At 45.8% G+C, this 12638-nt stretch overlaps 1 protein-coding gene across 1 annotated transcript in view; it reads left to right on the top strand.

Annotated features, from left to right (window-relative positions):
• The first annotated feature begins 4164 nt into the window (after positions 1-4164).
• ATP12A (ATPase H+/K+ transporting non-gastric alpha2 subunit) overlaps positions 4165-12638 on the top strand; it is a 28465-nt gene continuing 19991 nt past the window's right edge. Inside the window, exons 1-6 of the mRNA XM_036018395.1 lie at positions 4165-4264; positions 4923-5078; positions 7877-7936; positions 10449-10652; positions 11462-11575; positions 12499-12633. Coding sequence (XP_035874288.1) covers positions 4256-4264; positions 4923-5078; positions 7877-7936; positions 10449-10652; positions 11462-11575; positions 12499-12633 — 678 coding nt within the window. The 5' untranslated portion in view covers positions 4165-4255. The remainder of the gene's footprint in view (positions 4265-4922; positions 5079-7876; positions 7937-10448; positions 10653-11461; positions 11576-12498; positions 12634-12638) is intronic.

Here is a 12638-nt window from a genome sequence, read left to right as displayed (position 1 = left end):
AAACTTTGTAGATGAGATGGACTTAGTCTCTTAGGAATAGTCTTCCATTCCACAGCTCCCCCCACCCCACCCCACCAACCGTTCCCCGCCCCCCACCACGGCTCTTAGAACAGCTCACTTCACCCTGGAAATATGGGATAAATATATATCTTTTGGGGTATGGAGAGGGGAGAATCCTGAAAACTTCTCTCACTTAGATTGTGACTACCTAACTCAAGTGACTATCATTTTCTCTTCCCCTGGTTTCCTTTCAAAGGCACTTGGTAGAACAAATCAATGACATCCGAACTAACAGTTGCTAAGAGACTGGCAATGGGGTGCTAATATTTAAATAATAAAAGCAGCAAGCTGCCTCCCTCATTGACAAGCTGCTCACTGACAGGGAACAGGGTTGAAGTCTCAATGGACACCTGCAAGCCCACAACTTCACAGAGTCTGGAGGGCTCTTGGGTTTGCTAGAGAACCTCTCATCTTCCCCCAAATGTTGTTTTCATTATGCTACTGTCATTCTCAAGGGTCCACAAGACCTAGGGTAAGGTCCCAGTGTCTACACGGTCCCTCCCTAACAGCTGGACCTCCTTCCTATCCCTGAGAGAACCTGTCCTCTCTAGCTACCAGGCCCCTCGCTGTCCCCGAAACCACCACCATTGTCATTCCTACCAGCCATGTCTTTGCAGGAGCCAGTACCTTCCTCTCTTTCCTCCTCCCTACCTCTTGCAGGTTACCCAGCCTTCAGACTCCATGTGCACTTGACCCACTTCATGAAGCACCCATCACTCCATTGTACAAAGCTCCCACATCTCTTGGCACCTCTAGAATCCTGGCATCTGCACCCACCCAGTGTTGGACCATGTGTGGCCTTTGACATGTCTTATGTTAATCTTCTAACTAGGTGACATAGCTGATCTCCTTAACTGGGTTGAAAGCTCCTCCAGAGGAGTATCTGGTATGGTGTGACACACATACACAAGCTTCCAATGCGTGTTTCAGGGATAAATACTGGAGTGTCTGCTTTGGGCTCCCTGACTGAAGAGTGTGGGAGCTGATGACCAAGAGAGCATCACTTCACAACAGAAGAGAAAAATTCCTGCAAAGTTAACTGAGCATATTTGTGTGAATAATATCCTTCATGTCATACAGGTTATATGTTATATATGTTACATATGTATCTAAAGGTGAAGGTCATTTAAGTGGAAAAAATCTGTCTAACATTAAAAGCAAAAGTCATTTAAAAATTCAAATAATAAAATAAAAAACCAGAATACAGTCAGTTTTTTTCAATACCCTATTACAAGATAAATGATTTTCTAAAACAAACAAACAAACAATCTTTTTACCCAAAATGTGTCACAAAGAATGAACTCTCCAGGAAGCTAACCTTTTGGGGAGCTGTATCCACATGAGGTGAAAACAGGCCTATACTTGCCCCTGGAGCCCTGTGAGCATCCTGTGGGCCTTTACCTGCTCTGAGAGCAGCACCAGCTGCTCTGGCCATGGTTGTTAAGCACCCCAGGCAAGGCCATCACCAGAGCACATATGCCATGTCTGAAAGCAGGTTGTCCTCTCTGTAGGATGTTCCTACCCCAGTCTCAGGGTTTCTTCTACATGAGGCAATGAGGAAACAGTGCAGAAATGTGCCTGGCTGAGGATTTGTTTTTGTTTTTCGTTCTTACTCCAACTCCAGGCGTAGTCACAGGCAGGCATGACAAGTGGACACAGGTGTGTGGGGACTGCCCCTTTGCGTGGGAGAGGAATCTGGGAGAGAAAAAGGACAGTGGGCAGAGGCACTGGCTAAGCCAGATGTGAGGCTGGTAGGGGACCTTCCTCTTCCCATTGTCACCTGGGGCCTCTTCCTTCTCTGTACCTGAATCCTCATATTCCCACCTATGAGCCAGCAGGTGGATGTCCCTTTACCCAGGACTCTGCAGCAGGGAACCTTTCAAGGCACCAAGAGCAATAGATGCCAGGCCCTGACTCAGCCCCTCTTCTGCCTCTCTTGCACCATTCACAGGGGAAGGGAGCATGCAAAGGAATAGAAACAAGCCTGAATAACTAATTTTAAGGAATAAAAGTCTTGCCATCTCTCCCACTTTCCCTTCCAACTCTTAAAGCACTTAGAGACTATACCATTTAGTGTTAAATTCTTTTTTATGTTGGGTCACTTACTGTTTATTCATTAAGTTTCCCCTCCAACAGATCAAGTGTAACTTCCTTGAGGTCAGAGATTGACATAATTTTAGTACCATTTATCCCCACTACCTCCTGTGTCTAGTACTTTTTAAATTTAATTATGTATATTAATTTTGAATGTATTAAAATAAGCTAGGAATATAACAGCTTGTTCCAAATATGTAATATTTGTTGACCAGAAAATTTCTAAAAGAGACTCTTGGCATGGACAGGCTTCTCTTGAAAGAAGGGAAAACCCAGCCTCACACAAAAGTCACTACTAGATTATTAGGACTGAAGAGGTGCCTCAGGCTGTGCCCTAGATTTTATGGGCAGCTCAAGAGAGGGCATTAGAATTGGGTGGAACTCGGAGTCCATTGCCCAGAGCTGCCTGGTGATAGCCCTTGGAGCCAAAAGGAGGTGAGTCTGTGTGTCTCAGGGGAAATCCAGTTCAGAATTCCCTCAGGTGAGGACTACTCCAGGTGCCTCCATCACAGACATCTGGAGGCTATTCCTCTCAAGGAACAACGGGATGCCCAGACTCTGGGCAGGATGACTGGTGACAGTGAAGCAATAACTCTGGAGTCAGGGTGGGTGTGGGGAGGGTAGCCCCACTTGTCCTTTTTGGTAGAGGTTGCACTCCAGGACACCTCATTGTTTCAGAGGCTGGGACTGACACCCTGCAGGACCTTAGAGGTGCTAGAGAACCTGACAATGTTCTATTTTGGCCAGTTTGGTCATAACTAAAACTTTCCCAAACTGGACACCAACAAGAATAAATAGGAATCTTCTCCAAGGGAGCACATTACAATGTTCTCATGTTTAACCCATGCCATCACCATTGCATGAGCCCCTCCCTTCCCCAACAAGCCAGTATGAATGGGGGGTTTGCTCTTGAAGTTTTCACTTGATTTGGGGTCAGAAGCATCTCTCCCTTCATCCTGCTTGTCTGTTTTACACCTGTTCAAAAACACATTGCAGGGGCTGCAACAGGCAAAGGTGAGCAGCAGCAGCTCATGCCTGTGAAACCCCTTCTCCCAGACTCCCTGCAAACAGTGGCAACAGCAGTTTCTTGCAAATCTCTTATCTCCTTCCCCTTATCTTCCAATAGTTCCTTGAAGAGCACTCCGTGGTTGGGCGGAGGTAAGGGTGCAGGGGTTGGGAGAAGAAGGACACACCACAGACCTTCCCAGAAGTCCACTGTTGCATGAATTTGGACAAGATTTTAATTCCCTACCCCATCCTTGTCACTCTAAAGAACCTGTGATGAGTATCTGTAACCAGGTGTCACCCAAAGTCTACCTGTCCCTTCACATTTAGTTTAGATAAGGAATGATTCATTGGTGTTGCTCTGCTATTCTGGGGATGTGGTAGGGGTGGTTAGGCTTTAAATTCTGTCATTCTGGGAAGAAAAGGAGAAAGGAAAGGAGGGAAGAAAGTAGGGGTGCTGGGAGCCTGGGAGGCTGGAAGTGTGTGTGGTGCCTGGGAATGGAGCGCTGGGAGGCCACCGGGTGGGTGGGGACGCCCAGCCTGTAACTGCAGTTCTGCGCCCCAGGACCCTGATCCCAGTCCTCAGACCCGGCAGCCCCTCGGTTTGGCACTGAATTCCCCATCTTTCTTCTCTTCTCTCTCCCTCTCAAATTGTTTCCGATTCCAAATTCCTATCTGGATCCTGCAAAGCAATTCAGCTGCTCCCCAGAGGCTCTCTGTTGTCCCCAAATTCCCTTCGAGACGAACCTGTCCCTATGGTCCAGGAGCAGCCTTCCATTCCCTAAAGGGCACCTTAGAGCACAAATGTCTCCAGACCCGCCACGTGCCCGCCGTACTGGTGGTGTATTTGTATCAGTTCTATTATTGGTAAGCAAGTCGCACTATCAGGCAGTGAAGGGCGTGGGTCCCCGAAGCCAGAGCGTGGGACAGGCGGGGGTGGGGCGCGCGGCATTTAAGGTGCAGTCGCCTCTCGGGCCAACGACAGCGCTCCGCCACTCCGGCGCGCACAGGTTTACTCCGTCGTCCCCTCCACGGCCTGATCAGCCACCCTACCCACGCCAGCGGTGGCCTGGACACAGGCCTGCCCCCCAGCTTCATGGGAGAGGTGCGTGCAGCGGGACCCTGGGCGGGTCGGGAGGTTCGGGGATGTTGAGGGCTGCCTGCACCCTGCGCCCTCTGGCCTCTGAGCCACTTTCTCCCCGCCCCACCCCAAGCCCTCAGTCTCAGCTGAGCCTCCTCAGGAGACGACGCAGCTCCACATGCGAGGAGGGGCCAGGGTCCCAGGGCGGCCCCTATTCCGAGGGTGGCAAGGGCTGGGCTTACACGGATGCATCTTGGTGCGTAGAGGCGCGCCCTGCCTGGAGCTGAGGTTCACGAGCTCAGTGGGCACACCCCAACCCAAGAAATGGGAGAGCAGTGGACACCCTCCACCCCCAAAAATGGGACAGTGAGGACCCTCTATCCAAGAAATGGGGAACAAGGTCTTAGGGAGACCCCACGGCTCCTTGGAAGGGGTGTTCTTTCTAGGTGAGGAAATCACATCCCATCTTTCCCCCCACCCAGGAAGGGTTTCCCCAGCCTGCCCTTCACACAGGAAGAGAGGGAAGGAGAGGGCAGAGTGGGCTAGGAAGCTGCTCTTTGAAAATGGAGGAACCTCCTCACAGTCTAGCTCCTTCCTTTAGGAGGGCAGTCCCTGACTCTCATCAGAGAACCCATGAGAAAACCCATCAGGGGCTAACACTGCACATCTGCTTCTCTTTCAGAAAACACCACGAATTTACTCTGTAGAGCTCAATGGAGCTAAAGACATGGAGCAAACAGACAAGGGAGATGACAAGAAGTACAGGAGCCTACGGGAGAACTGCTTGGAACTCGGAAAGAATCACCATAAAGAAGAGCTGAGGAAAGAAGTTGATCTGGTCAGTGGATTGGGCCCTTAAACCAAAGGGGCCCACTGAGTGCTGTCCTTCTCCCTGGGAAGCTTACAGGGAACCAGTGCCTATAACCTTCCTTTTCCAAAAGAAAAAGCAGTCTCAAGGGTTTTTGAATTTTCCTGTAAGATTATTTCCTTGTGTTTTTGTTTGTTTGTTTGTTTGTTTGTTTTTTAAAGGGGAGTAAAAGAAAGGTATGGGCCCAGGGGTCAGGCCTCTGCAGGATTCCTGCATTCTGGTTGTAGGCATTCCCAGGTGGGACTCAGGAAAGGACTGAGATTCCAGTCCCCACAGGCTTGTCCCAAACCACTCTCCTTCCAGCTACTTCAGTGAAATGTAAGAAACTATTGGCCAGTATCGCCCATGAGAAAGTGAGAAGACTGATGGGCTTGGAGTCAGAAGACCTTACACCACATTAAAGTTCTACCTGTAACTGAGAAAATCTACCTGGCTTCATGGAAGCTCCACTTTCTTTATGGGAAATAAACAGTTTGCATGGGTCTGTGAGGAGGAAAAGTGAGAAAAGAATAAGAGTATTTTGTAATTAAAGTGCTTTATGGAAGTACAATATTACTAGAATTGAGGAAGGACTTTGGCCATGGAAAAAGGCTGCCTCAGAACTGAAATATGACATTTTGTCTTAGAAATCCCAAAGGGGAAGCTTCTGCACTCAAGTTCATTGCAGACTTTAAAGCCCTATGATTGTCTGAGCAGACGGTAGTGGCATAGGCTCCAGGTGGCTAGAGAGCCAGTGGTTAAATATTCAGGAATTTGACAAGCTGACCAACATCTTGACATTCCATTAATAGCTTAAAATTTGGTTATGGTGGGAAATAATCATATGCTACACATCAGGGCTTCCTGTTTCTCCTGAAGAGCTGGAGAAACTTGGAGCAGCATACTAAGCATCTCTGTGTATATATCCTGATAGACATTTAAGAACACAAACATGAGGTTGGACTGACCTGAACTCAAATCTGACTTTGACTGAAGCTATTTCCTATTTTGAAAAATGGGAATGAAAAAGGATGCCTACCACTTAGACTTGTAAAGACGGTTCAATGAAATACAGCAGGAGGAAGACTTCAAATAGAATCAGACAATAGATAGTCATTCTTATTTCCTATGTGTCTCTAGCATTCAGGATTAAAAGCATATCCAGTCTTCCTTGAAATTGCCACATACAACATGAAAATATATCCATTTTGTCACTTGCTTGTGTATTATTAACATGAGAATCTGCTTTCTTAAGCATTTGTGTAGATGTGTAATACTAAAAAATCATTTCCACAAGATTAGTCAGTGTTCCCCACTTCCCAATAATTCTATAATTCGGACAATGTGCTTGGATGCCCTTGCACTCTGACTTCTCCAGCATATTAAAACCTTGATGAGAGCCAAAGTAGCCCGGCCTTCTGAAAAAACCCAAGCCCAGCATCGGGTGCTGCCCTGTGCTATTCCAATTCTGGCCAGCAGAGGGCGCTCCAGCCACCAGCCCTTTCTTGCCTTTCAGTAACATCATCATCCCAAAAGCCAAGGACAAGGGAACAGGTACTCAGCCTCCCAGTGGAGCCTCTTGAAGCCCAGATCCAGTCATGCAAACAGTGGCTCTATTCATCTGTTCCCTGTTCTTTGTATCTGTCCAGAGCTTAGCACACAGTGCACAGAGTTGTGTCATGATTCTTTTTTTTTAAAGATTTTATTTATTTATTTATTTTTAGAGAAAAGAGAAGAAAGGGAGAAAGAGAGGGAGAGAAACATTGATGTGTGAGCAAAACATCACTTGGTTGCCTCTTGCACGCCCCCAGCTGGGAACCTGGCCCGCAACCCAGGCATTTGCCCTGACTAGGAATCAAACCAGTGACCTTTCAGTTCACAGGCCAGCACTCACTCCACTGAGCCCCACCAGCCAGGACAATGTGTATTAATCCTTTGAATCCCTGGCAATGTCATCTTCAATTGATGAAAGAATGAGCAAAGCAGATTCTGGCTGAGGAATGGCAAAAAAGTATTTAATCATAAAGTCTAATCTGTTAACATGTTGCTTTTGCATATACTTAAAAGAAGTGGGTCTGGTCCCAGTGACAGTATAAATCTTTGTTCTGGATCATCAGAGCATAAAGACTCTGTCCTGGGCCTAAGGCACATGCTGGTAGGTGGAAGTCATTTATAATGGAGTTGTCAGTCCACAATGTCAATGATCCTTAGGTTGAGAATCTTTGCTTGAGTCTAATGGTCCTGTGGTAAAATTAGTGAGTATAGGCCATATTATATGGCAGGTTTTTAAAGTACAGGGTGTCTGTAATCAGTGACCTACCTGAGTCTCAAGTACTTGAATAAGAGAAGTCATGCATGGGTCCTGAATTTGTCACAACATGTGATATGTGGTTACTTGATATTTCTTATCGACCTCCACTGATGCCACATTCACATATGAGTTGGTACCTTGACACCATGTAGATTCAGAGTCACATGTGCTGGAGCTCAGACTGAGGTGGAATGCTTTGTTCATAAAAACTATGTGGTAAATGACAAATTGAGTCTGGACTCTTCCAAGGTGGCCAGAAAGTTCCCTGAATCAGGACAAGCCTCTTCTGTAGCAGGACCCTCCGTTCCCTCTTTGCAATGGTCACTGGGCACCTAGGGCTCTGTCTGTTACTCCCATACTTTCTGGCCCTTCTCCCATCATCTATGCCACTCCCAGCTCTTATAGGGCTTGCCAGGGCTTTGGGCTTGAATCTTTGGAATAACCTAATTCACTCTGTTCTTCTCTCCATGAATTTCAGGATGACCACAAGCTCAGCAATAAGGAATTAGAAAATAAATATCATACAAATATCATTACGGTAAGTCATGAGGGAACTCAGATTGGGAGGAACAGCCTTGTGACTGTAAAGGCAAAGGATGTGTGGGAGAGTGGATGGCACCTTCAGGATGAGTGACTTATAGCACCAATATTGAGAATGACGTGATGGGTGACCGAGAGTGGCTGGCATCAGGAGATGGTGTTCTGAACCAAGGCCCCGGTCAAGATCCTCAGCTGAGCTGTATGCTGACTATATAGTTCTTCTGACTGACTACAGAAAATTATGGTCTCCCCCAAAAGATCAGATGCTTGCTCATTGTCATGGTCAGAGTTTATTTTAATCCCAGTGTCCAGGAAGTATGATGGTCTTATCAAAGAATGGGGAAAACCAGTGTTAAAAAGCCAGGGTCCAGAGTGACAGTCTTAGACCCTGCTTGTCTGCCTCCTCCTCCTCCAAGAAGGAGTGGTGGTCTTAGGCAGCTCCCAACTCCCCCACCACGGAGATACTTCTTCCTTTGTGAAATCAAACTCAACTCAAATTTCAAAAGCTTTGCTTTTGGCTACATCCATTTAAGTCAACCAAAAGACCCACTGTATGATGCACTGAACCAACAGTCAGAGGGGCAAAGAAAAACAGGCAGCCCTGGTCTTATGGAGTAAGCACAGGAAAGTATATTATCTACTCCATTCCACTGAGAGGTCAACTGAGAGGTCTCCAGGACATGCTTAGCAATGGATTCTGACCAGTGGGACATAGGATGATGGCTTAGATTTAAGTTGCCAGAGTATCCAGGGGGGCAGGTAGGACAGAATGCATGGAGTGGATGGGGAGGAAGGTGATGTAGAAAAATCAGGCAGAGAGAGAGGTAATTTTGGTGGAACTTTTCAGCACTTTCATATTAAACTAAGGAATAAGAACTATATTAATTATATAAGGAGCATAATTTCTAAATAAGGAAACAGTTTGGTAAGATTGGTTTTCTTACCAATTCTGGAAAAAAACAAATATGGAGCAATATGGAGGTACATATATATATACCCATTTCATTTCTAAATGGAAAATGGAAGGTCTAGAAGAATACAGGACTGTGAGGTGAGCATGTGAATCAGGGAAGCAGCAGTAAGACAGGAAGGAAGGGGCAGGTTTAGGAGACACTGAGGTTTTGTCGTTATCATTGTTGTTTTTCATACTTTTTAAAAATTGTTGTTCAAGTACAGTTGTCTCCTTTTTCTCCCCATGACACTGAAGTTTTTTAACAAATACCTAATCCAGATGAGGAGGAAAAGTGGGCAGGGGGTCAGGTAGTAAGCTGGGCCCTACTGGAGGTCGGAGCAAGAGATTAGAGAAGGCAGTGAGAGGGAGGGGTGGTGGTGAGTTTGAGGTTCTGGAGAAGGAATTGCAAAGGGGTGATGATATCTAGTTGGCAACTCCAAATCCAGTTATTCAACAACTGTGTGAGCCTCTGCTACAGAAAAAGCAGTGGGCCCTGTACAAGACACAGATGAAGAAGGACAGGGTCCTTACCTCTAACTGCTTATAACATAATTAGGGAGAGAAGTTATGTAAAAGACTTTCTCTATAAAATGTAGTTTTGGGGGAAAAACCTTGTGGATGATAGTTCAGGATTTCAAGGTGAGGTTCCATGCACCTGTGAATGAAGGGCTTCTGACAAGAAGTGACTGGCCATGTGTGCCTCAGGTTGGCAGGGCTTTTAAGTCTTAAGATGAACAAGAACTTAGAACTTAGGGTCAATATCTAGAAAAGCAGAAAAACCACAAGACTTAAAGATGAAAAATCAGCCACATGCCATATCAAAGTTCCAGAAGAGACAGTATTTTCTGGATGTTACTACATTACCCTTCACCCTAGTGACTTGCTGATGTGATAGCCAGACTGCTGCTATTTCTGGCTAAATTTTTAAGAAACAACCACTTTAGGAGAAAGAATATAGCAGCTCTAGGTCCAGATGCCTTGTCACGAATCATGGTGACCTAAACACCATATGCCTCAAATTCCATGTCTGTAAGATGAGGATAATAATAGTCCCTTCTTCAGAGGATTATTTTGAAAAACAAAGTGAGTAAATATGTGGAGAACACCACCTGGCTGACATTAAGCATTAAATATTCCTTTTAAGAAGGTGGTAAAAATGAGCCATCATCCACTTTTCCCAGGTCCTCCCTGGGCATGATAACTCCTCCCCAAAACTTGCAGAAGTATGATGTCTAACTCAAAGCAGAAAAAGTGTCTAATTTTGTATAAGTTTTTTGTTTGTTTGTTTTTTATTGTTTTAATTTTAATTTTTTTCAGTTATAGTTGACATTTAATATTTTCTTAGTTTCAGGTATACAGAATAGTGGTTAGACATTTGTATAACTTGCAAAGTGATTCCCCTCCCCCCCACAATAAGTCTAGTACCCACCTGGCACCATACATAGTTGTTACAATACTATTGATTATATTCCCTATGCTGTACTTTACCTGCCCTGACTATTTTGTAACTGACAGTTTGCACTTCTTAATTCTATTGGTTTTTGTTCACCTTTTTCAGGGTCTCTCCAGCACCCAAGCTGCTGAGCTCCTTGCTCGGGATGGGCCCAACACCCTCTCTCCTCCCAAGGAAACACCAGAGATTATCAAGTTTCTGAAGCAGATGGTGGGGGGTTTCTCCATCCTTCTGTGGGTGGGAGCCATCCTGTGCTGGATTGCGTATGGGATCCAGTACTCTAACGACAAATCCTCATCTGTAGACAATGTAAGGCACTTGGGTCTCCTGTGTGGTTTTGCTGAATTAGTAGCAGGGAAAAACAGATTCATAAAGTGAGGCCTTTCATTAGCAGATCCCTGGGTGGAATCGAGAGGTTCCCACTGACCAATTGCTGCATTGGTTTGAGAAAATCAATTATTTTCCCAGCTGTAAAATAGAAATTATATCTGACTTCCTGATGTCTCAGAAGCAGTATGAACATGAATTTTAAAAAGAGAGAGAGGAAGAGAAACAATATAAGTTCCTAAGTAAAAAAAAAAAAGAGTATATGCATATGAAGTATTTTGGGGCTCTGTCTCCTGAAATCTAATTATCTCCCTTTAACATGGGGAGCACGTGTGCCTGCTTGTGACTGGGCAGCAAACCACAAAACCTCACTGGCCAACACGAAGCTGAGAGAAAAGAGTCAGATGCAAAGGGCCACATACTGCAATCCCATTGGTATGACATGCCCAAAACAGACACAACTTGGAGACAAAGCAGATCACTGGTTGCTAGGGCTGGAAGTGGGAGTGGGGAAGCTGCCAGTGGGCACAAGAGGTTTTATTGGGATGACGGAAATGGTCTAAAACTGGATTGTGGTGATTGTTGCAACTTCAATAAACAACTATGTAAATGTTTTAAAAATCATTGTATTATAGTCTTCAAATGAGTACATTTTGTGGCCTATAAATTACACCAGGACACAATTGCCTAGTGTAATTTATCTCTCTGAGCCTTCCTGTGGGCTAGAAGCCTTGGGGTCTGGCTTATCCTGAGGCTGCTTTCTCTGACCAGTGTCTCTCCTCCTGACCCAGGTGTACTTGGGCACCGTGCTCGCTCTGGTCGTCATTTTAACAGGGATCTTTGCTTACTACCAAGAGGCTAAGAGCACCAACATCATAGCCAGCTTCAGTAAAATGAGTCCACAGGTGAGTGGCAGCTGTCTCTCTCCTGCCTTTGCGTGACTTCAGGTGAGGAGAATGGGGCCTTGGAAGCACGGGGTTCCTGCTCAGGCCAAGCTCCATCCTTTGCTCTCTGAGAAGTCTTGGGCAAATGACCTAATCTCTCTGAACCCCCATTTCCTCAGGGATTGAGATGATCAATGAGGTAAGAGACAAGAAAATGCTTAGTCAAGAGTATAGTAGGATGGAAACATTATTTATTGCACAACAACATCTGTTACTGCTCAGAGGTGTGGTAAGCTAGCTGTTCAGACAAAAGTCATTCAGGTAGTCTGGTAGCCAAGGACATCAACCCATGATTTTTTTTTTAACCTGTGACCATCTTGGCTGCCACTGCAGAGCTTCACTGCATGTTGCCCCAGAACGCTCTCAGTGGGGGGAGATGCACTGTTCCTGTGTCCCCAAAAAGACCCTGGTAGTTGTCCTCTAGGGAGACCTGTGCACCACTATCAGCAGTAGGGAAACCACACGGTCCCAGGGCTCCAAAGCTACCAGCTAGATGGGACTCTGGAGATCTTCTGTGCTAATGAATGGGGGATTCACCTCCCCCTCCAGTAAGGTTTTCCTGACCCGAGCAAGGTTATTAAACCCTTTGGTCCAACCTTCAGGGTTCTTCCTTGACATCCCAGCCTGCAGTTTTCATCCCTTTTAGTCAGACCCAGGCTGTCCCTTTGCTATATCTGCCCACAGTACATTTTATGGGTCCAAGAATATCACTAGGACCTCCTTCTCAAGAAAAAAAAATTGTTCTTAGGGTCTTCGTGCCCAAGTCAAAGTCTTTTGTTTCATCTTTTGCCATTCTGACTGCCACCTGAGTTTGAATAAGGAGTAGCTGGAAGAGTGTCAGCATCATTGCAAGTCTGAAGTGTCTATCACATTTTCTTTTGCAGCAAGCACTTGTCATTCGAGATTCAGAGAAGAAGATCATTCCTGCAGAGAAGCTGGTGGTGGGGGACATAGTGGAGATTAAAGGAGGGGATCAGATCCCTGCAGACATCAGGCTGCTGTTCGCTCAGGGATGCAAGGCAAG

The sequence above is a fragment of the Phyllostomus discolor genome, chromosome 2 (assembly GCF_004126475.2).
Source record: "Phyllostomus discolor isolate MPI-MPIP mPhyDis1 chromosome 2, mPhyDis1.pri.v3, whole genome shotgun sequence".
NCBI lineage: Eukaryota > Metazoa > Chordata > Mammalia > Chiroptera > Phyllostomidae > Phyllostomus > Phyllostomus discolor.
The sequence above is the reverse complement of the archived record's forward strand: the minus strand, read 5'-3'. Positions and strand labels throughout refer to the sequence as shown.